The sequence below is a fragment of the Dasypus novemcinctus genome, chromosome X, assembly GCF_030445035.2.
Source record: "Dasypus novemcinctus isolate mDasNov1 chromosome X, mDasNov1.1.hap2, whole genome shotgun sequence".
Classification (NCBI taxonomy): domain Eukaryota; kingdom Metazoa; phylum Chordata; class Mammalia; order Cingulata; family Dasypodidae; genus Dasypus; species Dasypus novemcinctus.
The window spans coordinates 27190175-27217964 of NC_080704.1; the positions used below are offsets into that span (position 1 = coordinate 27190175).

The 27790-nt window shown below is 38.8% G+C and overlaps 1 protein-coding gene across 1 annotated transcript in view; it reads left to right on the forward strand.

Annotated features, from left to right (window-relative positions):
- The window catches only part of CXHXorf58 (chromosome X CXorf58 homolog), a 33161-nt gene extending 9460 nt beyond the window's left edge, over positions 1–23701 (forward strand). Inside the window, exons 6-9 of the mRNA XM_004449832.3 lie at positions 11761–11892; positions 18181–18410; positions 20759–20921; positions 21505–23701. Of these exons, the coding sequence (XP_004449889.3) occupies positions 11761–11892; positions 18181–18410; positions 20759–20921; positions 21505–21678 (699 nt within the window). The 3' untranslated portion in view covers positions 21679–23701. The remainder of the gene's footprint in view (positions 1–11760; positions 11893–18180; positions 18411–20758; positions 20922–21504) is intronic.
- The last annotated feature ends 4089 nt before the right edge of the window (positions 23702–27790 follow it).

The window sequence follows — 27790 nt, forward strand, 5'->3', positions numbered from 1 at the left end:
TACCACTGTCTTCTTTCCTCTAGGTTTCTGGTGATTAATCAGTGCTTAATCTTATTGAGTATCCCTTATATGTTATGCATTGCTTTTCTCTTGCTGTTCTCAGAATTCTCTCTTTGTCTTTGGCATTCGACATTCTGATTAGTGTGTGTCTCAGAGTTGGTCTGTTTGGACTTTTTCGAATGGGAGTATGTTATGCTTCTTGAACAGGAATAGCTATATTCTTCAGTAGGGTTGGGAAATTTTCTACCATTATTTCTTCAAAATTCCTTCTGCCCTTTTCCCCTTCTCTTTTCCTTCTGGGACACCCATGACACATATATTTGCACGTCTTTTGCTGTCATTTAGTTCCCTGAGAACTTGTTCAATTTTTTTCCATTCTTCATCTGTTCTTTTGTATGTTCACCTTCAGAGGCCATTTCTTCAAGCTCACCAATCCTTTCTTCTTCCTCCTCAAATCTGCTATTATATGATTCCAGTGTTTTTTTAAAAATTTCATTTATTGCGCCTTTCATTCCCTTAAGATCTGCTGTTTTCTATGTATGTTTTCAAATTCTTCTCTGTATTCATCCAATGTCATCTTAATTTCCCTAATCTTTTTAGCCATCTCATTGAATTTATTAAGGAGGTTTGTTTGAACATCTGTGATTAGTTGTCTCAACTCCTTTATGTCATCTGGAAGCTTATCTTGTTCCTCAAACTGGGCCATATCTTCCTGTTTCTTGGTATGGACTGTAATTTTTGGTTGGTGTCTTGGCATCTGGATTACTAGAGTATTTATTCTGGGTGCAGTTTTTCTCTTTGGTTTAGGGCTTCCTGCTCTTTCTCCCTTGCTGGTTGTGCAGTAGGAGCCAAGGATGTAACTGGTGCTATAAGCTGTGGAGGCTCAGGCTGCCCTCATTGCCCCAGGGACCAATGTAGCCTTTCCCAACTTTCTCCTTTGCCAGGGGTAGGGACAGAGTCACAGTTGTGTGGAATAATCCAAGTCATGCAGGCTTAGAATGTAGTTGCCCAGAGAGACTGATAATGCTTCATGCCCCTTTCTCCTCTGCTTGGGGTGGGGATGGAGCTGCAGTTGTGGGCAGCAGTCTATACAGCGCAGGTCGAAGATGACTGCAGTTGCCACCATAGACTTCCAATTATTCAGTCTGTGCCAGCCAAAGGTACCTGCGTTACCTGGATAGGCTGGTGCAGGGCCCGCCTGCCTCCTCCCTGCTAGAGGTGGGGCTGAAACCTAGGGTAGGGCTCTAGGCTTATCTGGGTGAAAGAAGCCGGTTCCTACCGTCACTATGATTTTCAGTCAGCCCAGCTTCCCCTCATGCTGGGGTGGAGTCAAAATGGCAGCCACCAGCCTCTTTTTGACTTGGACAGATTCACACCCTAGCTGTTCCTAGGGCTATACCTTAGCCAGCTGAGTCTGCTAATCAGTAGCTGAAATCAGTGGCCAACCGTCTGCTCCCCCCCCTGTTTTTGTGAAATGGAGTTTCTAGTTCCAGCCACTGAATAGCTCCTGGGGTGGCTTGTGCCTCCAGTGGAGGATGGGCACCAGCCTCCGTAGCATGGAGTACCCTATTTATGAGTCTTCTCTGCAGATAGGCAGTCTCCTCCTGCCATTCCTTCAGGGATGTGGCAGGATGCTCTTCTGGCCTCCTGGAGCCCCAAACAGGTGCTTCAGCTAGCTCCAGATAGCTCTGGATGTTTACTAAATGCCCTGTAGCAGGAGCTGACTCTAGGAGCTCCTTTGCCTCCATCTTGCTGGTTGTCTCGTTTATTTCACTCTTAAACAGCATACCAGAGAGGTAATGTTTTTCTTTAAATGTCCATGTTTTCAAGTGTTTCATTTCATTTGGAATGAAGTACTTATAAGAGGCCCTAGGAAATATCCATCAGTTTTCTTTGATTTAAAATTTTGTTTGTTAATAATGGACTAAAGTGGCCTGTTGATCAGAGCTTTTAAATTATGCAGAATGTTTGATGCAATTTTTTAATGGGATTTTATCATTATTGCTTTAATTCTGATAGTGTATTTAGAAAAACATGTGCTGGCCTATTCTATTGAAAATGAAGTTTTAAAATGTTTATTTTTTTACATTAATTCCCATATGTTTATGTTTCATAAATAGTCACCATAATTGTATCTACAGCGTAGGAATCACCTATGGATCTTGTTAAAATGCAGTTTCTGACTCAGTGGGTCTGGGGTGATGCTTGTGACTCTGCATTTCTAAGGAATTCCCAGGTGCTGTTGCTGCTTCTGATCCATGGGCCACACTTTTAATAGCAAGGGTCTAAGCCAGGAGTTTTTAACCTGGGGTCTGTGAACTTGAATTCAAATTTTTAAAAAAACATTATTGTTATGGGGATGTGTTGGTACAGGTGTGATATATTCATTAAATAATACATAGTATAGCGTGGACTTAGTAATGGGTCTGTGGTTTTCACCTGACTAGCAAAGGGGTCCATGGAATAAAAAAGGTTTATACCCTGATGTAGAGAATAGATTTTACTTCTTTGACCCTTATACATGTCTATAATTGAATACAAAAAGTATACATTTTCATATTTAGCCTTTTATAAACCATATATCAAAGATTTCTTTTTCTGTAGCCACAGAAAACTGCCCCTTTTGGAACTATTTTACATGAAAAATATGACCCATCTTAAATCATTAGTGCTAGCCTGTATTCATGATAGAAAACTACACAGCCTGACAATTTCTGATCAGATCCAGAATGTACAGCATCGACTCTGAAGAATATTAGAGAAGGAAAAGGGACTGTTTTTCTCTGTATTCTCAGGCCCTATCAGAGGAAATTTAACTCAGTTTCAGAAAGGTACCCAATTGACTTGGTGTTTTCATCATGGAATGTGGTATTTCAGCAACATTAATAACGTTAAGACTGGCTTCAAAGGTGAAAGTATGTGTTTACCTTACATTTGAGGGATAAATTCATTTATCTACAAAATAAACTTACAGTTGTCTTCCATAAAATATCAACAGTTATTTACTTTTTTAAGGTTATAAAGTACAGAAATTGTCCTGAGTCTGCTCCTGCCCACCCTGGCCATGCTCAGACTTGAACAAATGAGAACCTTAAAGACAGTGGCTAGAAATCACTGTGTGTATATTAAAACTCTTTAAAATGCTGTAAAATAACTTAAATTTTTGTTTAAATTGCAAAGTGTTGAATAAAAACTGGAAACAGCCCAGAAATATGAGTAAGAAAACACCTCTCATCTCTGTGCTGCAACTTTCATTCTCTTGGGGTAATCACTGTTAGTTTACTCTGTATCTTTCCTTTTTTTCCCCCATGAAAATACACACACAACTATATTTTTAGTTCGTTTTTTCTTGTTATAAAAACATGATCGTACTATTCAGCTTGAGTATTTCTCCAAGCATTATAATGGATTTTAAATGATCAGAATCTACCCAATTGGAAGAAAACAATATCAGTTCCTTTCCCCTTTCCTTCAGCTTCAGAACAAACTGGTAACATTTGGATTCACTGTTGATAGAAAACTCTCAAAAGTGGAATTCTTCTCACTGTAAGTTTATTGAACTCCTTTGTTCTTTTTTTTAATATAAACTATTTTTTTGAAGTTTTTTTTTATTTCTCACCCCTTTCTGCCTCCCCTCAGTTGTCTGCTCTCTGTGTCCATTTGCTGTGTGTTCCTCTGTGTCCGCTAGGATTCTTGTCAGCGGCACTGGGAATCTGTGTCTCTTTTTGTTGTGTCATCTTGCTGTGTCAGCTCCCCGTGTGTGCGGCGCCACTCCTGGGCGGGCTGCACTTTTTTCACACGGGGCGGCTCTCCTTGCAGGGCGCCCTCCTTGTGTGTGGGGCACCCCTATGCAGGGCACCCCTGCATGGCACAGCACTCCTCGCACACATCAGCACTGCACATGGGCCAGCTTACTACACAGGTCAGGAAGCCCTGGGGATCGAACCCTGGACCCTCCATATGGTAGGCAGATGCTTTATCAGTTGAGCCACATCTCCTTCCCATCTCCTTTGTTCTTTGAATTTAGGTATTGTGTCTGTGAAACTGATGTAACATCTATACATTTACTTATTTCTTAATATGAAAGAAATGAGTCCATTGTAGCTCACTGAGATATTTAATCTGAGTTCACTTATAAAGGAGGGGAGTTTCATAGATTTTTCTTGTTGTTCCATCTTTTCCCTTGTTCTTATTTCTATTTCTGGTTTCATTTTCTTATCATTTCCAACTGCATTTCTCATGTATTCATAAAAGAAAAAACAAAAAGCAAAGACAAGTGAAAAGATAAAGAATAGCCTAAACAACTTTAAAGAACAAAGTTTGAAGACTTACACAACCATATTTCAAGACTTATTATAAAACCACAGTTATCAAGGTAGTATAGTAATGGCAAAGAGATACACATAAAGATCAATGGAACAGAATAGAGAATTCAGAAATATACCCATAGAAATATACACATAGATGGTCAATTGATTTTTGTCAAAGGTGCTGAGGCATTTCAAATGGTGCTAGAACAATTGGATAGCAATATGGAGGGCAAAAAGAATTTTAAACCCTTACCTCACACCCCACACAAAAATTGCCTTAATGAGTAATACATCTAAATGTAAGAGCTAAAACTATAAAACTTTGAGAAGAAAACATAGGATGGGAAGTGGACTTGGCCCAATGGATTGGGCATCCGCCTACCACATGGGAGGTCTGCGGTTCAAACCCCGGGCCTCCTTCACCCGTGTGGAGCTGGCCCATGCGCAGTGCTGATGAGCGCAAGGAGTGCCCTGCCATGCAGGGGTGTCCCCCACGTAGGGGAGCCCCATGCACAAGGAGTGTGCCCCGTAATGAGAGCCACCCAGCGCGAAAGAAAGTGCAGCCTGCCCAAGAATGGCACTGCACACATGGAGAGCTGACACAACAAGATGATGCAACAAAAAGAAACAGATTCCTGGTTCCTCTGATAAGGATAGAAGCAGTCACAGAAGAACACACAGCGAATGAATGCAGAGAGCAGACAACTGGGGGGGGGGGTAGAGATAAATAAATCTTTAAAAACAAAAAAAAATAGGAAATAATCTTAGTGATTTTGGGTTTGGCAAAAATTTCTTAAAAGCATGAACTGTAAAAGAAAAATGAACAAAGAACTTTATCAAAATTTGCTCATCAAAAGACACTTATGAAAATGAAAAGGTAAGCCATAGACTGGAAGAAAATCTTTACATAACATTTATCTGACAAAGGACTTGTATTTAGAATACACAATTCTTACAGATGAATAAGAAGAAAACTCAGTTTTTAAAAATGCATAGGAAATTTCAATAGACACTTCTCTAAAGAACATATACGGATGGCAAATAAGCTTAGGAAAAGATGTTCAACATCATTAGTCATTAAGGAAATGCAAATTAAAGCCAGAATAAGATACCATTGTACACCCACTAGATTGGCTAAAATTAAAAAGACTGATCGTTCCAAGAACTGGTGTGGATGTGGAGGAATTGGAACTCTGATACACAGCTGGTGGGGGTGTAAAATGGCACAGCCACTTTGGAAAACAATTTGACAGTTTCTTAAAAAATTAAACATAACCTATAGGACCCAGTCATTCCATTCAGAGGTGTTTACCCAAGAGAAATGATACGAAGCCCAGTATATGAATGTTCGTTGCAGCTTTATTTGTAATTACCACAAACTGGAAATAACCCAAATGTCCATCAATAGATGAAATGCTACTCAGCAATAAAAACGAACAGGCTTTTGATGCGCACGACAATATGGAAGAACCTCAAAATAATTATGCTGAGTAAAAGAAACCAGACAAAAAAAAGAAATACTGTATGATTCCATTTTTTAAAAATTCTAGAAAACACTAATCTGTAGTGACAAAGTAGATCGGTGATTGGCTAGGGATGGGGAAGAACAGGGGAGGAAGAGACTGCAAAGGGGCAGGAGGAAACTTTGAGGCATGATGGATATGTTCACTACCTTAATTGTGATGGTTTTATGGATGTATACATATGGCATATGTACATCTATGTGAATTATATCTAAATAAAGCCGTTTTAAAAAGAATCAGCTAAGGATTGCCTTCCTTGTTGGTGAGGTTTAGAAATGATCTGTCTCTGAGCTGGCTCAAATCCTCTTTGGAATAAGGAAACTCCAAATGAATACGTATCATCTCTCCTTGATTCTAAAATGTATTTTCCCCACATTTTAAAAAATAACAGCGTTATTGAGATAAAAATTTATATATCATAAAGTTCACCCTTTTAAAGTGTACAATTTAGTGTTTTTTTAAAGTATATTCACAAAGGTCATGCATCAGTCACCACTGCCTATTCCAGAACATATCATCACCTCAAAAAGAAACCCCATTCACCCCACCGAGCTCTTAACAACCACTAATCTACTTTCTGTCTCCATATACTTGCCTCTTCTGAATAGTTCATATAATTGGAATCATACAATATGGGGCCTTTTATGCCTGGCTGCTTTCACTTAGTATAATGGTTTTCAAGGGTCATCCATGTGATAGCATGTATCAGTACTTACTCCTTTTTATTGCCAAATAATATTCCGTTGTTTGTATATACCACACTGGAGTTATCCACTCATCAACTGACGGGCATTTGAGTTGTTTCCACCTTTTGGCTCTTATGAATAATGCTGCTGTGAACACGTTTTTTGCATGGACTTAATGTTTTCAATTCTCTTTGGCATATACCTAGGATTAGAATTCTGGGTCATATCGTAAGTCTATGCTTAACACTTTGAGGCACTGCCAAATTGTTTTCCAAAGTGGTTGCACCATTTTACATTCCCACCTGCAATATGTGAGCCTTTTAATTGTTTATTTAATTTTTCAATTTTTTATTACAGCCATCCTACTGGTGTGAAGTGGTATCTCATTGTGATTTCCTTTTGTATTTCCCTAATGATTAACAATGTTGAACATCTTTTCATGTCTTTTTTGGCCATTTGTATATATTCTTTGAAGAACTGTTTAAATCCTTTGCCCATTTTTAAATTGGGTTATTTGTCTTTTTTATTTTCTCTGTATATTCTGGGTATCAGATCCTTATCAGATATGTGATTTGCAAATATTTTCTCCCATTCTGTGGGTTGTCTTTTCACTTTCTTTGTAGTGTCCTTTGGAGCACAAAAGTTTTTCATTTCAATGAAGTCCAATTTATATATTTTCTTTTATCGCTTGTGCTTTAAGTGTCATATCTAAGAAATCATTGCCTAATCTAAGGTCACAAAGATTTACTCCTGTTTTCTTCTAAGAGTTTTTCAGTTTTAATCTTAGCTTTAGGTCTCATCCACTTTGAGTTAATTTGTTGAATTTCCCTACATTTTAACATTTCTGAAATAATCTCAAAAATGATATCTACATTTAATGTGATAATACTTTTCCCCAAAATATAGGAAAGTTATTATTAAATGTCATATTGTGGTCAGTGATATCTTGGAATCAAGGAAACAAATCACTAAAATGATTTGTGACCCCCACTTACAAGAGTAACAAGATCAGAACCAAAGCAGATTAGCATATAGTTTGCAACAAAACTAATGAAAATAGTGAGAATTTCTCAGAGATCATTTTATAATATGGTGACAGGACTGTACATAATCACTTCTTGTACTTCCTCATCTCCCATTTGGGAAGGTGGTTTTCTGTGGTTTCATTTTGGAGATGTGAGGCAACATGCAGTTGAGGTGCTTTTTATTTATATATTTTAATTTTTTTTTATTTTTAAAGATTTACTTATTCCCCTCCCCATTGTTTTCATGCTCACTGTCTGCTTTCTGTGTCCATTTGCTGTGTGTTCTTCTGTGTACGCTTGTCTTCTCATTTGGCAGCACCAAGAACTGATCCTGGGACCTTCTAGAGTGAGAGAGAGGCTCAATCTCTTGTGCCACCTCAGCTCCCTGGTCTGCTGCGTCTCTTATTCTCTCTCCTCTGTGTCTCTTTTTATTGTGCCAGCTTTCTGTGTGGGCCAGCCGTACACACAGGCCAGCACTGCTGCATGGGCCAGCACTCCTGCATGGGCCAACACTCTTCATGGGCCAGCTCTTCACTTGGGCCAGCTCACTGTGCAGTCCAGCTTGCCTTCACCAGGAGGCCCCAGGAATTGAGCCTTGGACCTCCTATATGGTAGATGGGAGCCTAGAAGCTTGAGCCACATCTGCTTCCCGAGGTGCTTTTTAGCATAGAGGTTAAGAGCTCAGGCTATGGGGCAGACAGATTTGGCTTCAAATACTAGACCCCACTACCTATCAGCCGAAGCTTTGAGATAAGTTATTTAAATTCTCCAAGCTCTGGTTTCCTTATGATTGTTCCTATATTATATGTTAATGATGAGGGTTAAGTGAGTTAATGCTTACAAAATGCCTGGCCTAGCATGTAGTGAGCATTGATTAAATGTTAGTTGATGCTATTATTATTAATTATTATACCCCTCAACTTTCCTCTAGGTCATACAACTCCAATTGGACCAGACTTACTATTAGTCCAGGAATTCCTTTGATTGAGTTATTCAACAAATATTTATCAAGCACCTGCTATGTGAGCTGGTACTTACTGTCAGGTGGAACAGGTGTGGTAGAAAGAGATCTGGTTTTAGCTATCTGCTTTGATTGTCTATTTTCTGAGTGATCCTGGGACCTTCTAGAGTGGGAGAAAGGTGATCATTCTCTTGCACCACCTCAGCTCCCTGATCTGCTACGCCTTTTGTTCTCTCTCCTCTGTCTCTTTTTGTTGCATCGTCTTGTTGCACCAACTCTCTGCTTAGGCCAGCACTCCTGTGGAGGGCATCACTCCTGCATGGGACAGTACTCCTGAGTATACTCCACGCAGGCCAGCACTCCGTGTGGGCCAGCTCGCCACACAGGCCAGCTTGCCTTCACTAGGAAGCCCTGGACATCAAACCCTGGACCTCCTATATGGTAGATGGAAGCCCAATTGCTTGAGCCACATCTACTTCCCTGAAAATTCTTAAATGTTAACATTCAGCAACTATAGTTTTAAGTTGAAAAGTCCTCTTATTTTTAAGGATTGGACATTTATGTAAAATAATAACTATACTTGCTGAGTACTTTCTGTCTATCAAGCATGATAAACATTTTATGTGCATTATCTCATTTAATTCTCAAGCTCTTTAACATAGATATGATACTGTCCATATTTAGAGGTTGAAACAACCCTAACAGTTATGGTGATTTTATTTATTCTAAGCCTGTATATAATTGAACCGCTCCAAACCAAACTGTTCCATTGCAGGGATACCAGTTGTTACTACCTTCCTAAGTAAGAATTTCCAGCAGGGATGAGGAAGTAACTTGAGATATTAGAGTAACTTTAAAGCCCAAGTGTGATGTAGGCCAGCAAGTAGCCACAGGGTTGTGGGAGCTTCCAGGCCACAGTGATTCGGAGTCTCAGGGGAAGTGTCAGATTTAGAGATGCTCCTCTTTGGCCCTAAGAGTCTCCCACTAAGAACAGAACTTGCCTCTTGAATCCTACTCTGATTGCTGGTGTCCTGGAATCCTCACCTAATGTTTGCCATTCCCTTTCTCCTTGGGTCAGTTCTTTCAGCAGCCTTTCCTGTCTATTCAGAAGGACTTTCCCAAATCTGGCCATACATGGCGGATGTCCAAGAAAGAGGATGTCTACAGCTTGGCCATTGGATGGCAGACTGGCAGACTTTTTCCAGACCCTTCTCACAAGTGGGCAGAGAGCTTGCCCTATGCTACCAGGCAAGTCTGTCTTTGGCTGATTGACTGGAATGGGCTAGACAGAGCTGAACCACAGAGCTGAGGCATTTTACAAATAAGGAAACTGGGACTTAGAGAGATTAGAGATTGGTGGTGGCTGAGTAAATAGAATAAGGAACCAAGCTACAGCAAAAAGATAGTTTAAAAAATCATAAAGCAGAAATTTGGTTTTCATACCTGGTCAGTGTACAATTATTTTCTTTTTGCCTTTGGTGTCACTGTGGGGATGGTTTATTAGAACCCATAGGAAATTAATTGCGAGAAAGTATGCTGTAGATACATACCAATACTGCCTTTTTTTTTTTAGACTTATTTTTATTTTTTCTCGCCCCACCCTAGTTGTCGACTCTCTCTGTCCATCCGCTGTGTGTTCTCCTGTGTCCACTTCTATTCTTGTTAGCGGCACCAGGAATCTGTGTCTCTTTTTCATTGCATCATCCTCCGTGTGTGCGGCACCACTCCTGGGAAGGCTGGACTTCCTTTTGTGCTGGGCGGCTCTCCTTACGGGGTGCACTCCTTGCGCGTGGGGCTCCCTTATGCGGGGAACACCTCTGCATGGCACGGCACTACTTACATGCATCAGCACTGTGCATTGTCCAGCTCCACACTGGTCAAGGAAGCCCTGGGTTTGAACCGTGGACCTCCCATGTGGTAGGCGGATGCTCTATCTGTTGAGCCAAGACCACTTTCCTGCCTTTTCTTTTGATGCATAGTGTATAAAGAAATTAATGAAACTGAAAGCAAAAATGATCCACCTAAAGGAAGGCTCAGTGTCACATTTTTAGTAAGTTGTTTCTGTCCCTTCAATTTAATGTATTAAGCATAAAATTACAACCTTTCCTCCTTCTCAGTTTCCGTATGTGTCTGTGATTTTCTAAGTTTTGTAAATAAATAAATAAAGGGATATTCTGGATAACGAGAGAATTGCAAAAGAAAATACATTAAGGCTTGCTGTCATATTGTGTATTAAGAACAGAGATTCTGAGTTTCAATTCTGCCTCAACCACTGCTGAGGGTTATATCAGCATTCCTACACAAAGTTCCCATAATTTCACAAATATCACATTCTAAGGTATGAAGGAAAAAGAGAAACTGATCTGAAGTCAATGATCTTTGAATTTTCATCTATGCCAGCCACCCTTCACTTAAGCATATGCTTTGTGGCCAGAAGCACAGATACATAATATATAATGTGTTAGAAGTGTCAGCACATACTTAGGAGGGGTGGGAAAGAGGGTGGGAAGTACTTAAGTCACTACTCATAGTCTATGTATAGCTCTTAGCACAAGGATAGGTATATGTGGAAGAAGGGTATGATGCAAATAGATTCAGACAAGATTTAAACCTCTGTATTTTCTGTGATTCTTCTCTCCCTTTCAGGTGCTTTCTTGAGTACAAAATATTTGTCTGGCAAAAGAAGGAAAAAAAAACCTTTGTTTTGATACTCTTTGGTACTAACAATGAAGTCTGAGGGAGAAAGAGGCCTGTGCAATCTGAAACGTGCTAGAAACCTTACATCTGTTTCCGCTTGGGGGCGATGTACTAGCTAACATCAAAAAGAAAGTTAGTTCCAGCAACACCTTGCATTGCAGTTCCGAGGGCAACCCATTTAGTCACCAGATAGGTTTTTTCTGCATTGAACATGAATGATGTTATAGGTATCATTTAGTTTTTTTTTTTAAGGGAAAAATGGTTTTTAAGGGGAAAAAAAAGATTAAAAACAAAACTGGTCCTCCAAGAATTGTAGACTAAGCTATTCCTCTGACATTTTGAAACTACATAGATATGGCTATAGAAATCAATTTTAAGTGGTTTAAAAATACCTATATAATCTTCTCTTTGTAAATTCAGTCTTCTATTGAATAGCAAGCTGCTAGATAAAAAGAACAATATTTGATGTATTTTTCAGAAAAAATATGTGAAGTGTGTGCTGATAATTATTGCTATTATACTACTACTTCTAAAGTCTTTTTCATATTCTCTTTACAGGCAGTGGTTGATGCTTGCAAAATAATGGGGGAAAAGAAATTTTATGGCCAAATTATGGAAGATGAGCATCTTTTCCAGAGGTTCAAAATAACGGATGAAATAGATATTGTCACTATGAAAGATTACATGCAAGTAAGGAATTTAGATTTAGTTGTGGAAAATAAACAAAAAGCCTTTCTACCCCTATCCTCTAAGAAAAAAGTATCATTCTTTTTTTTTATTGTGGTAAAGTACACACAACATAAAATTTACCATTTTAACCATTTTAAAGCTTACAATTCAGTGACACTAAGCACATTTTCAGTAAACTGCAACCATAACCATCATCTAGTTCCAGAACCTTTTCATCACCCCAAAAGGAAACCTCACACTCATTAAGCACTCATTCCTTATTCCTTCTCCCACGCCCATACCCCCAGCCCCTCTCAAATGCTGATCTGCTTTCTGCCTTTACGGATTTGCCTATTCTAGATATTTCATATAAATGGAATCGTCTAGTATGTAGCCTTTTGTATCTGGCTTCTTTCAGTTTACAAATGTAGTAGAATTATCAGAACTTCATTCCTTTTTATGATTGAGCAATACTCCATTGCATATATATACCACATTTTGTTAATCCATTCATCTGATGATGGAGACAGGTTGTTTCTACTTTTTGACTATTGTGAATAATGCTGCTATAAACGTGGGTGTACTGGTATCTATGCAGGCCCCTGTTTTCAACTCTCTTGGGTATATACCTAGAAATGGAATTGTTCTGTCAGAAAGGGGGTTGTCAGATAAGCAACTAGCGGTGTCTGCCACACTGCTAGCAGTAGGCCATCAGTGAACTCCAAGAACCAAACAAGGAGGTAAGGAAAGATTTGAAATAAAATGGAGGTCAAGACTGAGTATCAGGAGGAACAGTTAGATTTTGGGAAGTGTTGCACTGTTTTAGTCTCATAATAACTAAATTAATTCTGCCCCAAAGCATTTTTTCTCATCTGGGATATTGTTATTGGCCCATTCACATGCACCATCTTTTGCCAAGTGATACCCTTCAAGGTATCCCTCAGCTTCTGGCATTTTATCACTTCTAAAATTTCTTTGAATTCTATGAATTGAAGAACTGATTTCCCCCAGCTGCTTTTAAATTACTGAATAATACTGTTATATTTCTATGGTACTTTACAACATGCAAATTGCTTTCACATATTTGTTACATTTAATCCTCAGAACCCTGTGAGATAGACTTTATTATTCTCAATGCATATATGAGAAAACTGAAGTCAGAGAGCTTAAATGATTTGCCCAGGTTCATAGTAAGTAGCAGAATGGGGGTGTACACAACTAGATCTTCAGATTCTACTTTCAGTGTTCCTGCTACAACTTACATTGGTATAAATTCTAAGTAAAGGAAACATGGAAAATTTATGTATTATAATTACTCTCATTTATTAAGGATCCTGTATAGAAAATGATCACATCCTCTCACTCTTTTTATATATATATCTAGTAGTTGCTTCAAATCCTTTGTAAAATAAGGCAAATATAAATAATTTGCCTTAAATACAATTACTTTTATACATTTAGTCAATAAATCAAATTTTTATTGCATACCTACTATACCTCAGACATTTTGGTAGATGCTGGAAATACAATGAGGAACAAACTTACATGACTTCTGCTGTCATAGAGCTTAGAGTCTAATTTAAGAGACAGGTGTTAGTCAAATGTCATATAAATATAAAATGTCAAATAAACATAAAAATCATAAATTCAAAAATGCATGGTACAGATGAACAGATAAACAAAATATGGTAAATACATACAATGAATTATTACTCATTCGTAAAAGGAATGAAGTGCTGATACATTGCTACAACATGGATGACCCTTGAAAACATGATGCTAAGTGAAAGAAGCCAGGCACAAAAGGCCACGTTATGTGATTGCATTATATGAAATGCCCAGAATAGGCAAATTCATAGAGAGAGAAAGTAGATTATTGTTTTCCAGAGGCTGGGGTGAGGAGAGTTTGGGGGATGATGCTGACAGGTACAGGGTTTCTTTTGGGGGTGACAGAAATATTCTAGAATTAAATAGTGGTGATAGTTGTGCAACATTGTGAATATACTAAAACCACCGATTTGTACACTTTAAAATGGTTAAGATGGTGAGTTTTATATTATGTGAATTTTATCTAAAAAATAAATAAATAAATACATGGTGCTAAGAAAGCACATGACAAGGATTTGACCTAGTAAGGGAGGGCTTCTAGTTTCATATGGATGCTTTATGCTGTAAGCACTGCTGTATTCCCAGCTACAAAAGGCTTAAACCATAAAGGACATTTATCGTTCCATGTTAGAAGTCCCCAGAGAGGTGGTTCCTGGGCTAGCTAATTCAGCAGCTCAGGAATATCATGGTCCTGGGTCAGCTTCTAATAGTTTTCTTGGCTTACCCCACATAATAATAAGATGACTACCACGTCCTCAACTACATTCAACAGCAGGAAGAAGGGGGACTCCAAGCAGTTTCTCTCTTTATCTAAAAAAGATCTTTCCCACGAGCCCCAAACAGACTTCCCCTCAGGTCCCATTGGCCAAAACTGGATGACATGCTCCCCCTAAACCAATCACTGATAAAGGAAAATGGAACCATTTCCCACGATTGGCTTTGAACAATCACTGGGGCCTTCCTTCCCTGAGCATATTGCTGTTTCCATACCTGAAAAATAAATCGGGGCTCCATTCGCCAGGGAGAGGTGGGGAATAGTTATTGAGCAGGCACTCGACAATGTGCATCAGGCTTCCTGAGGCAGTGCTGACTGAGTTGAGGGCTGGAGCTGAACAGTGGCACACTGCAGGCAAAGGTTCTGTGGCAAGAAAAGGTGCCCGGGCCTGAAAGCCAATCTGTGGGGCCAGAGAAGAGAGAGCACAGATGAGTGTGGTGTGCAGCCAGGCTGGAGAGCTCGTAAGAGATCCATCATGCAGGGCTTTCAGACCGTATTAAGCTGTTCATGTTTCCTTTATTCTATGCGCAGTGAGAAGCTGGTGCAGTGTTTCAAGAAATAAGGCAATCTAATCTAATGAGGGAAAAGATCATTCTACTGCAGTGTAAAGAATGGAACAGGGAGCTGCAAGAGTCGTTCCTGATATGGAGGCTCCTGCAGTATCCTAGGAGAGGTGATGGTAGCTTGGTTTTGGGCTGTGGAGCCGGAGACACAAAAGATAATTAGGGAATAAAAGTAGTGATCCTTGGTGACAGACAGGGAGGTAAGCTAAAAGAAGGTGCCTAGCATGGCTCCTTGGTTTCTAGTTTGCATAACTGAATGGAGAGCTGTGCTGGATCAGGAACTAGACACCTGAAAATAGTAATACCAAGTGCATATGTCATGCTAACTCTTTTATTCTCATGTCAACCCTAAGAGGTACTATTATCACCCCCATTTTACGGGTTCTAAAGAAACAAGGGATCTCAAAATTCTGGCTCATAATAATATATGGCCATAACTATTCACTTGCTTCAGTGTGAAACATGAAATTAATGTAGTGCCTTAGAGATTTCCAATTGTGTTTTCTTTCTTTTAGAACCTTAGCCTATGAGATTAGGGAATTGAACCAGGAAATAAGTAGTCTGGGGATGCCAACTATTTTTTCTAAGGGCATGTGTCACATACTTGCAGACTGTGAATATGTCAAAGATTGGTGTCATAGAGAAGAGTCCCCAGATAGACATCTTAGAAGAGGAAGATATAATGATTGCTGACATTTATTAATTGCTTCTATAGGCAAGGTACTGTTTTTAGCTCATTATATGCATATTATCTCCTCTAATCTTCAAGTCTGTAAATTAGGTGACCCTTTTTACAGATGAGAAAAATGAGGCTTAAGGAAGTTATAAAAAGATCTTGACCATGGTCACACAGCTAATAAGTGGCAGAGCAGATCATTGACAAGTCTCAGTTCTGAGTTGCTTATCCATTTTACTACTTCACTCTAGGAAATAAAATCTAAAGGCAGTCCTCACTTTGTACTATAGTGCAGGACCATAAAAGTGACCATGTAAGCTGAAATCATGCAAAGCCATCTTAATCAGTAGGAAAGTCACAATTGTTCCATGGCCTTGAAACATTTTTGCCAAAACATTGAAAACTCTCTTACTGTTATAAATGTATAAGAAAATGAAAAAACCGGTAAAACATTTATGTAGTATATTGTAATTTAAAACATTAGAAACAACGAGGATTAAAGTGTTTGTAAACAACTTATCGACTGTGGATATACTAAAAGTCACTTTAAATGGTGAATGGTATTGGTTATGTGAATCTCAGTAAAGCTGTTAAAAACCAGCTTATCCAGAGTAGTTTGAACAGTGCTTTTCTTCTTGCCATAGACCTTATGATAGGGAGTGAACCTCTTTTCTGTGCCTTGGCGAATTGTCAGACTCCTTTCTAAGTTTGGATCATCTTCCATCATTTTATCCGTTGCACTTCTGATTTTGTGAGACATCACTAAGAGTTCCTTTACTGTGAAAAGTTTTTTTGTTTTGTTTTGTTTTTTGTCAGTTCCTCTGGAACAGCTTCATCCTTTTCATCACACCTGTTTTTCTCATTAATGGCAATAAGTTCACCTTCACCAAGATCCTCTGGCTACATTTCCACAGCCTCAAATGATGGCAGTGTCAGCATTCCCACGGTCACCTATTTTTTCCTAGAATTCCATTTACATTTTATTCAAATTTCACTTCCAGCATTATCACTTTTCTTTTCTTTGCTAACCAATTCCCTATTTTGCTTATCCACTTTTGTAAAGTGCCACAAGGGTTTATCACTAGGAAGCAGTTAACATAACTACACATCTTGCTGTCCGTGTGTGAACTAACAGATGCACAGTGACCAGTTACCAACAAACCTTGAAAGAAGTAACATGATTGGCCATTGATCATGATGCGCATCTGTTATTTACATAGCCATCTGTGGACCAAACAGCTAGCAGCAAAGTTTGTACTTTATGCAATTACTCACAGTTAATATACCGCGGTAACTGAAATTTGAACCATGTTGTTGGGGGACTGGTTATTATTTGACTAAATAGTGGTAATTGAAATTCATGCATGCCAAAACAGTGCAAAGCAAGTGCTGCCTCTGTGTATGTGTGTGTGTGTGTGTGTGTGTGTGTGTGTGTGTGTAGTGTATGCCCTAAATGCCTAGGTGGCATTCCCTTTCCTAATCGTAGTTCCTCCTGCCCTATTCCTGTCTCTTAAATGAATAGTCGTAAGGTTGGATTGCTTATATATACCTGTATTTTTGAATTCCTAATTTGATACCATTTTAAATTGGGAAAAAAAGGAAAGGTGGGATTTTTATAAATACTTCAAATGAAAATAACAAAATTCACCACTTAGTACCAGAGATGAACCCATTATTTCTAAAAAGGCTTGTGCAAATGGTCCTCTCACCCCAAGCATGTCATAATGAGCACCACTAGGCATGCAGAACACATAGCTATTAATATTAATTTTTAGGCTCATCCCAAGTTATATTTTCCATAAAATGTTTATTCATTACTTAGTGAGTGTGATACTATGTGCATGATACTGTGTGAAGGGGATCCTGCCTTCCAGTAGGAGAGAGAAGACATGCATGAGTACTAAAACATTGAGTGGTTGGTAGAGCCACAGAAGAGAGATGTTGATAAAGTTCAGAGATGGGATCAAAGAATACTTTTTGGATGAAGTGACATTTGAGTGAAACCTTGGGAAATGTGGCTAAAAAACATTTTAGAGCACTCATAACCAATCATTCTTTTTTCTTTTTTTGAGCACTTTTTTTTCCCAATTGAGATGAAATTCACATAATGTAAAATAAGCCATCTTAAAGTGAACAATTCAGTGGCATTTAGTATATTCACAATGTTGCGTGACCACCACAAATCATTCTTTCTAAAAAAAATTATTAATTTATTTCTCTCCCCTCCCTACCCCCCCATTGTCTGTTCTCTGTGTCCATTTGCTGCGTGTTCTTCTGTATCTGCTCGTATTCTCATTAGGCAGCTCCAGGAACTGATCCTGGGACCTTCCAGAGTGGGAGAGAGGCACTCATTCTCGTGTGCCACCTCAGCTCCCTGATCTGCTGTGTCTCTTACTATCTCTTCTCTTTGTCTCTTTTTGTTGCATCATCTTCCTATGCCAGCTCTCTGCGTGGGCCAATACTCCTGTGCTGGGCAGTGCTCCTGCACGGGGCAGCACTCCTGTGCAGGGCAACACTCCGCAACTGGCCAGCACTCCACAGGGGCCACCTCGCCACACGGGTCAGCTTGCCTTCACCAGGAGGCCCTGGGCATTGAACCCTGGACCTCCTATATGGTAGATGGAGCCCAATTACTTCAACCACATCTACTTCCTGACAAATCATTCTTTATTGTTTTGTCCATCCAGTATTCTAGTCTCCTGGATGAGACTCCTGCATGTTCTGGTGGCAGAAATAACTACTGGAGAAGACTAAGCCTCGAAAACTTTCCCAGGACGATGATAATGTATGACATAGTTGATTTTGCAGAGTCTGGAAGAATCTCAAACCGTCTACAAAAAGAACTGAAGTATCTATTACAGAAACCACAAACAGAAGAGATGCGTCAGCACCAGCTACAGATTGTTTCTGAAGTTAGGTAAAAGTGATCCTTCATTGGGGTTACAATACTAGGGGCTTTCTGTAAACATTCACATTCTACCAAATAGCTTGCTAAAGATAATAATAGGACTTAGGGGAAAAATAGGGTTGGGACAGACCACTCAAAACGTACGCAACTTCATGAACAGGGCACTAACAGAAAGAACAATTGGTACCTGGGGAGATAACTTGGCCCACCAGACAGGCAGTTCAATATGGCTAATATGAAAAAATGTACAATAGAGTGGAAATGCTGACAACTCTAATTGGAGCAGGTAGTGGGCACCGAGACAATGCAGACGAAGTGGAGTCCTGGGCCATGTGGTTACCTTTTAAGTGGACATGCCAAGAACCAAGAGCCACCCACGGTGGAGTGTGTGGGGGGGTGATCCTCTGGGGAGAAAACCATAGGTGCAGGTGCTATTTTTATTTTTGTAAATACAATTTTAAAAAGGCTCCCGTTACCCATACAACATGGAGCTGAGAGCTTTTTCCTTTTCTGCTGAAGGTTATAATTCCGCTCTTGCTATTCTGTCTCCCCTTGCCTAGGATAAATTACATATGAGTTAGACTGATATTATTCCCTTCTTTACCAATAGCATATGAGCCAATTCACATTATAGAAAGGCACACTGAAGTAAAATAGACTGTATTATGATCTGAAATAACATGGACAGAAAATGACTGCTCCAATTATATTCTCTTTTTTTTCTCATTACCAAGTCTCACCTAACCCATCTTATTTACAATTTATGCTTTCTTTTTTAAGAAAAAGAAAAATAATAAGATTGAGGAGGACCTGTTGGTAATTTATTTTCACACTCTCATATTTGAAATGAAAAATACTCCCTTAGTACATGAAGAGGGCACTGATGACCCACTGTGAGACAAACACACTGGGTTTTTTTTTCCAAGAGTAGAAATGAGTAGTGCTGACCCAATAACAAAACTTAGCCCATTTATTTTATGATCAGATGGCCTCATTTGGGGCATAGTCTGTCATCATGAAATAGATTTTCTCTAAGTCATCCATATAAGGACTGAATATATAACTAAACCCTATCACCACCAAGGTCAAATATGTAATTTTCTCTGCCACCATATGTAACCCCTGGCTCCCTGCTGTTTGGATTCATGCTAATGATTATCCAAGAATGAGTCACTTAAGAGCCAAATGAGTAGCCACATTCTAAATCAATTGAAGAGGAAAAAGTGCTTTCATAAAGGCTTCTTTGAATGCAGTCTTAGTTTGGGATCTCCCAGTAGAAAACCCTGAGATAAGAATTCACATGCAAGCAGTTTATCTAGTAGATGATTCCAGGAAACAGTGATGGGCACTCGAGAAGTGAAAAAGGGAAGAGAAGGCAGTCCAATCGGGGTGTGTTATCAAGCAAGTTAAAGCTGGGTAATGGGAGCTTAATCCTTCCTGGGAATGCCAGAGGTGGTATAGAACATACAACTCAGAGTTATCCCTGCAACAGGCAAGGGAGTATTTATACACCAGCACTCATAAGTCATCGGGTAAGGGTTGCTTAGGAGGGGAGGCATTCATTCTCAGGCACTTTTGGCCTTCCTTGCACACGGGCTCTTGTTTTCAAAGAAAGCTCTCAGGCTGAGTGAGGCAGATCCTGGCAGTTGGAATTTGGGCCTGTGTGCCCTGCAATGGTAAGGCCAAGGGCATGGAACCAACACTAATAAAAGCAGCTTGTGTTTTCAGCCATTATGAAATGTAAATACTTTTTTGTATTAGTATATGGTTTCTTAAACAGATTCACATGGCTAGAGTACAGTATTTTCCAGGAAAGCTGATTTAAAATTGATATCAGATGTTATAATTTTCATCATCATAATTATCAACATCATCATCATCTATACACCTTCATAAGTGACAGATAAAGAATTATGTTAATGGTGGTATTAACTGTTCAAGGAGCATGATTTGTACAACCTACTTTCAAATATTTAGAGAGAAGGAGGAGGGGAGGAAGGAAGGAAGGAAGCAAGGAAGGGCAAATGTGGCAAAATATGAAAAGGTAGATCTGGGAGGGGTATGTTGGAGTTCTCTGTGTGAGTTTTATATTTGCAGCTGCCCTGTAAGTTTGAAATTATTTCAAAATAAAAAGTTTTTTAAAACAGAATAAATGAACACGTTAGAAAAAACAAACTATGCCAAGTAACTCAAGCAAAAATTATAACTTTGGCCTAAAAACTTACAAGCATTGTTGCTCCCAGTACTGAGGTCTGTGATGTATTTTTTAGAGAATGCTTTAATAAAATTTAGAACTTGCCTTACATGTAAATTTTATTTTATGTGATTTTTCTGTCTATAATACAAAAATTTTCTAGGTGCCCTTCACCCTCCTCAAGCATCTCACCTTTATATCGGTCCTACAAACAGAAAAGTCAGATTAAACATCTGGGTCGTCGATCCAAGAAAGCTCTTCTGAAAGTTGAAAAAATGAGAAAAGCTTATAAGACGAGTAAAGAAAAAAATGCTTCTGTGATGACAGTAAGTTTAACTTGTACTGAAATCATTGCTTTGGAAAATATTCAAACTTACAGCCTGTAAGTACAATAGCTGAGCAATTCTACTTCCATAAGTAGAATCTTCCTAATCTACAGGTTTAAGGATAAAACACCTTTATATATTCCTTGGATAGTATAAAGCTACTTTCATCTTGGTAACATATTTTTAAAATTCTTTAACAATGTTATTAACTATTCTGATAAATACCAGCTGCTTTGGCTCCACATCAGCATGATTTGGCAAAAAACAAACAACAAAAAATCACTATTGTCTCCATTATGTTGACACTGTTAGTTCAGCCCAACTGATGGTCTTTTCTCAAATAGAAGTAATTTCTATTAACTTATTAAAAGCTATACTATGTAAAGTCTGCCTCAGTCTACTTCTACATTGTAAGAATATTTACAATGAGCAGTATTCATGAATTGCTTTGTAATTGTAAAAAATAAATATGCTATAAATTGGGGGAAGGGGATGAACCTAAGTATAAACAGTGAAGCATCAAAACAATGAAGTAATAACCAAATATAAAACATTCTCTGCTCTTATCTATAATTCTACGTAGGAGCCACAAACAGACATACCAAGTACGAAGCAAGAGACGATTGTCGTCTCCACCACAAACTTTGACATTGTGAAAGTTCAAGAACTCACGTCAGATGATGAAATGGAAAAAGAACAAAAGGAATTATTTGCCTGGTCTCAAGAGTTATGTATGAATAATGCTCCATCCTTTTAATGTCTAGCTAATTGACAAAATAATGTTATTTAACAATCTGCTTGTCTGTCTATAAGTGATCACTATGAATATTAAAGGGAAATAAAACATAAACAAGCCCTCAGTAAGCTTTCTTAACCAAATGTGTGACAGATTTTAAGTCCTTTGTGTATTACCATAGGTGCAAATATTTTTTACTAACAATTTCAATCTGAATAAATTACTTTGATTAGATGCCCTAGAACTAGTGGTAGACAATATTGTTGAAGAAATGATGAGTAAATCAGTTCCTGGAACTTTTATTACATTTTAATTTTCTTTCATTTTTTAAAATATCTGAACAGGCCATGCTTAGCATAAATATTAGAATTCACGGAATAAAAGACTGCTTTTGAGTCAGCCTCCAGTGATGTTTTTTTTTAGCTACATGTTATTTTTACAGAACAGCTTTTGAATGACCTATTCTGAATATAATAAAAATAATAATTTGTTGCTACGGTAGGAACAGCTTGTGAATGACCTATTCGGAATTATAAAAAAAATAATGAATTTGTTGCTAGAGTCAGAGTGACATAGCATACCTAATCATTATTTAGCATTGTAAGCACCTGGGGCAGAACGTTTCATCTGCTTTAATGTTGTACTTTGGATATTTTTCAAGTATGAATATTGTTTGGAGTAATATTTATTAATTTCTTTTTGAATTGATAAATTCTCATTCCTGATATAGAGCAAATTATTACTATTTGCTATGATCCAAACTATTGGACCATATCAACCCTTACCAAAGGCTCTGTTGATTAATCTAAATGCACTTATTTATTGGACTTTTAAAATGCGATCTTCGATACTGCTTACCATTTAAAATGTGTAGATTGATTGCTCATTTAACTCAGGCAAAGCAGCCTGTAAAAGAACCTCATCCTTTGTTAAAATATTTTCTTAATTGATAATGAATATTGGAGTAAATGTGTCTGATTCCCACTAGAATGTATTTAACATAAATGTGGGAGAAGCAGAGGGATGGCAGTGTGAAAAGGACTCAGCTCAATGCTGATGGCTTTGAATATGGAGGAAGGGGCCTACAAGTCAAGAAATGCAGGCAAAAATTGGTAAAAAGGATATGTGTTAATATTTGGAAATGAATAGAAGAGGGGCAAGCCCAACATAATGCCTGTAACTAGCAGTACTATTATGTGGGCATGTTTAAAGGGAAAGTCTAAGGCTACATATATTACCAAAAGGAAAGATAAAAAATTTAACATGGGGAAACAGATGTGGCTCAACCAGTTGGACACCTGCCTACCACATGGGAGGTCCCGGGTTCAGATTCTGGTGCTTCCTAAAGAAGATGAGCAGATGCCACACCACCGCAACCAGCTAGATGCCACACCACCACAATAAGCAAATACCACAAGCCAAGCAGATGCCTTAGCCCATGGGGAGTGGATGTGGCTCAGGCCGTTGGGCACTTGTCTCCCATGTGGGAGGTCCCATGTTCAGTTTCCAGTGCCTCCTGGAGAAGGTGAGCAAACAATGAACAGATGGATGAAAGATCCATCTGGGGGCAGGGGGAGGATAAATTTTAAAAATAAATTTTAAAAAATGGAACATGGAATTATATACATTGTAAAACCACACATGAAATATGAATATCAGTAAAATTGAATATATAAGACTTTTTATTTGAAATTGAACAAATGTATGTTAACACTGCAAGATGTTAATATCAGATCAAAAAAACCACATTATGTTAAATGAAAGAAACTAGACCCAAAGTACTACATATCGTATGATTCCATTTATATAAGATGTAAATATAAATCAATGTATAAAGATGAAGTTAGATTAGTGGCAATGTAGGGCTGGGGAAGAACTGCTAAGGGGTGTGGAGTTTTTCTTTTTGGAGTAGTGGAATTATTCTAAAATTATTTGTGGTGATGAATGCACAACATTGTGATTGTACTAAAAGCCCCTGACTATATACTTTGGATAGATCATATGGTATGTGAATATATATCAATAAAACTGCTTAATAAACAAATAAGTAATTGTGCAAGAATAGCCAGAAATAGCAGCTATGTACAGCAGGGGAAGCATAGAGAGATGGAGGGGTGAAGAATTTCCTTGTTAGTTTGTGTTTATTATTATTGAAATAATGAAAATGCTCTAAGGATGATTGAGGTGATGAATGCACAGCTATGTGATTATACCAAATACCATTGATTGTACACTTTGGATGGATTTATGCTTTATTAATATGTATCAATAAAATTGACTTGTTTAAAAAAAAATGCAGGCAGGCCCTAGAAGCAGATTCTCCCTGAGCACCTGCAGAAGGAACCAGTCCTGAGGACGCCTTGATTTTAGCCCCAGGAGATCTTCCTGGACTTCTGACCTCCAGAACTATGAGAAAACCTGAGGCTCAGAGGCAAACTCACTGCTAAAGGATGCACAGCCCTGAGGACAGTCTGGCTCCAGGACCCAGGCTTTCAGTCACCCTGGCTAAGCAGAGCAAATTTGGACACAGGAGACAGAGAGCATGTGACAGAGGCAGAGACTGAGTGGTGGCTGCCAGCGAGCCACCACCAGAACCCCACAGACTCAGGAAATAGCCCGCGCCTGCCCACACCTTTAGACCTTTAGCCTCCAAAACTTGTCTCAGGAATTGGTCATTGGCACACATCGGGCGGAGAAGCCCCCACTTTTGCTCAGTAACAATTTGGCGACTGGTGGGACTAAAGTCCTGAGAATGAGGAGTTTCAACTGCCTGAAATTCCGGAGCCCCGGCAGGACAGTTTGTTTTTTCAGAGACTTGAAGCCTCCAGATTGTCCCTATCCCAGCTAAGCCCTGAAGCCCAGCGGCACTACTTTCTCCTGGAACAACAACCAGTTCCATTCTTCTACCCCATAATGTCGGCGCCCTTTTCACATGCATAAATTAGAACAGTCCCTCAAGATCGAGGAAATGAACAAACAAGAGGGAGGAGTTGTAACCCAGAGTTAAGAATTAACAAATGATTATGATTATTGAATCTTTATATAGATGCTTTTCTTTCTAGTGTATTATAGAATAGCCAAAAGTTAATACCTGAAATTACTAAAACTCATTGAAGTAGTCCCAGCCCTTGTTTATACATACTATTGTGATGGTTTTTCTAGCCTAGTCTCAGCCCTTGTTTATACTCGCTATTGTCATGGTAACCACTCCACCTTCCCTTGTTCGAATCCATAAAAACCCTAAATTCCTTAGACTTGGGGAGACAGATTTTAGGCCCATAGACCATCTGATCTCCTGCTTTGCACTTAGCAGTAAACTCTCTTTGGGGGAGAAAAACAACATAAATGTACACTATTTAGTATTAATGCATCCTCATATGATAGCCAAAAAGAATAGGTGATCCCTTTGTTTTCAGAGCTTGTACTAGACACTGGTTGAATATAAAAACATGTATTTCTCCTCATGAGTCACACATATTCCATCCTCAAATGGCGAAACAGTCCCTCATCCAATCAAACGCCTTTCAAGCTCAGTCCACCCTTAATACATGCAATAACAAAGCTAAGTAACTTTTTAGGTAACAGGATGGAGGGCATGGACAAAGGAACAACACACTCTTAATGTTTAAGGGCACCCACTTCTGTCTCAGTGGCTAGAACCTTGTCCCATTGCAACACCTAGCTACAAAGGACAGTTTGGGGCAGTTATGTAACGAACGAAAATTCTATTATTATAAAAGAAAGGTATAGTGGATGTTAAGGCACGGTTAGTGTCTGCTGCCACACGGAGATTATGTCTTCCACTCGTTCTTTTGACTTACATTAAACATTAAACCAAATCACAGAAAATCCTTTTAAAAGTAAAATTATAAATAATCCCATCACCATAATATAACAACTATTTCATTTGCATATACTTTTCCAATTTGTCTAAATGTACACATTTTTCACATGGTTGAAATCATGGGTGACATGGATTTTTAAATTTCACTTTTATCTGTTAAATAACTTTAAACATACTCCATTTTTAAATAATTATTTTTGATGGTAACCCATTGGGTTGATGAAGCATAATTTACTTAAAGGTATCCATATTATTGAATATTTGAGTTGTTTCTAACTTGTTGAGACTTGTTCTGTAGCCAAGTACATGGTCAATCAGTTTTCATAAATGTTTCTTACACAATTAAGAAAAATGTGTATTCTCTATAGTTAGGTATAAGGTTCTACATATGTCCTTTAGATCAAGATTGTTAATTGCATTCTTTATATTTTCTATATGCTACTCATTTTTGGTCTGTTTACTGAGAAAGGTATGTTTAAATTTCCTACTCTCTATTTTTTGCTTCTTAGGATTTTCTTTCTTAGAAGAGTAACTATGCCTTTTAAAAGATGTTTTTGTATTTTATCTAGGAAGTCTATGGTTTTTGTAGTGGAAGGATTTTTTTGGAATAAAACTAGTCTACCATTTTCTCATAAGTGAAAGTTCACACTATCATTACATTCTGTTAAACTATATCCTTAGGAAAAAATCTTGAGAATGATACTACTTATTAAATTTGAAATTTTAAACATTTTTATAGCCACTCGTACGCATTGTCATTGCTTTCCAACTGTTTGTTCTTTGGAGTGGTGAGTATTATATTGGTATTTGTTTATCCACTTCATGGTGGCAGAGTGGCAGAGTATGGCCTTTGGATCAGCCAAATCTGGGTCTCCCTCTGCCTCTATCATTCCCTTCATCCCTCCAATCTTTACCTATATGGAGATTAGAGAAATTCTTTCCCTTCAAAGTTTTGTTGTTGTTTGAGGTAGGAGGGAGTTAAGAGAGAAGAAGCCATTTGAGGGAGAGAGAATGAAGATACATGTAGGAGAAGTTCTGGCTAAAAATGGTGACTTGAACATCTGTTTTAATCTCTGCCCTATCCTCAAACCCCCATTAAAATAACAGTAAAGAAATGTTTTGAAGGCATAAGCTTTCAATGATAAAGTGATATCAGAGAAAACAGCAAAAATTTGGCAGTTTGAGTGGTGCTCTGCCGCGGTCCCTAGGGGAGCAGCGACAGTCTCCCAGGTACAGCGGCGGGGACCTGGAGGGAGTGAGGGTTCAACAGTGAGCCCCTGATGCTAATGACTATGCTTGTGAGCTGATAAACCCAAAATAAGAACAAGGCCTAGAGCAACATTGTGCCTGGGAATTTCCTCCTGTCAGCCTTCATGTTACTCAAATGTGGCCAGTCTCGAAGCCAAACTCAGCATGTAAATGCAATGCCTTCCCTCCAGCGTGGGACATGACACCCGGGGACGAGCCTCCCTGGCAACGAGGGACCACTATCAAATACCAACTGATGATGCAACTGGAAAAGGACCTTATACGGAAGGTTCAATGCGGATCAGCAGAATATCCATGTCTACATAAAATAACATGACTTTAAAATGCTGTTTGACCTAAAGTAAGGGGGAAATGGAAAGGAGAAATGAGTTTATATGGCTACGAGTTTCTAAAAAAGAGTCTGGAGACTGGCAGAAGGATTGCCCTCATGCACAACTGAGCAGAGTCAGAGAGACAGATAAAGCAGATACAACCCCCAGATATTCGTTCCTTTGAAGGCTAAAGAGACCCATGAGAGTTATGGCCATGGCCGATGGGGTTAACTACCAGGGCAGATGGCCCCTCTTTGGAAATGGTGTTTATGTGTGATGAATCTGGACTCAGATGGGATCTCCCTTCATAAGACTTTCATGCTAATGTGCTGGAGGTGCAGTTAACGTTGGGATTTAAGATATATTTAGGGGATTTGAATCTCTGGACTGACAAGGTGATAGCCAGGTCCTGAACCTCAACAGACTCCAGCACCTACAATCTGATTTATTGGACTTACCACACTCAGCTAAGATGGAGTTGAAGAAGGACAATCACCACACCATGGAGCCTAGAGTGATTACAACTGAAAATGGGAGGATTGCATCCAGCATCCATGTGGAATTTGAGCCTCCTCTTGACATAGAGGTGCAATGGACACAACCAATCCAATGTCCACATAGAAGAGGTGGTATTGGATTGAGAAAAGTGGACATGGTGGACGATGGGTATGGGGAAAGGCAGGAAGAGATGAGAGGTGGAGGTGTCTTT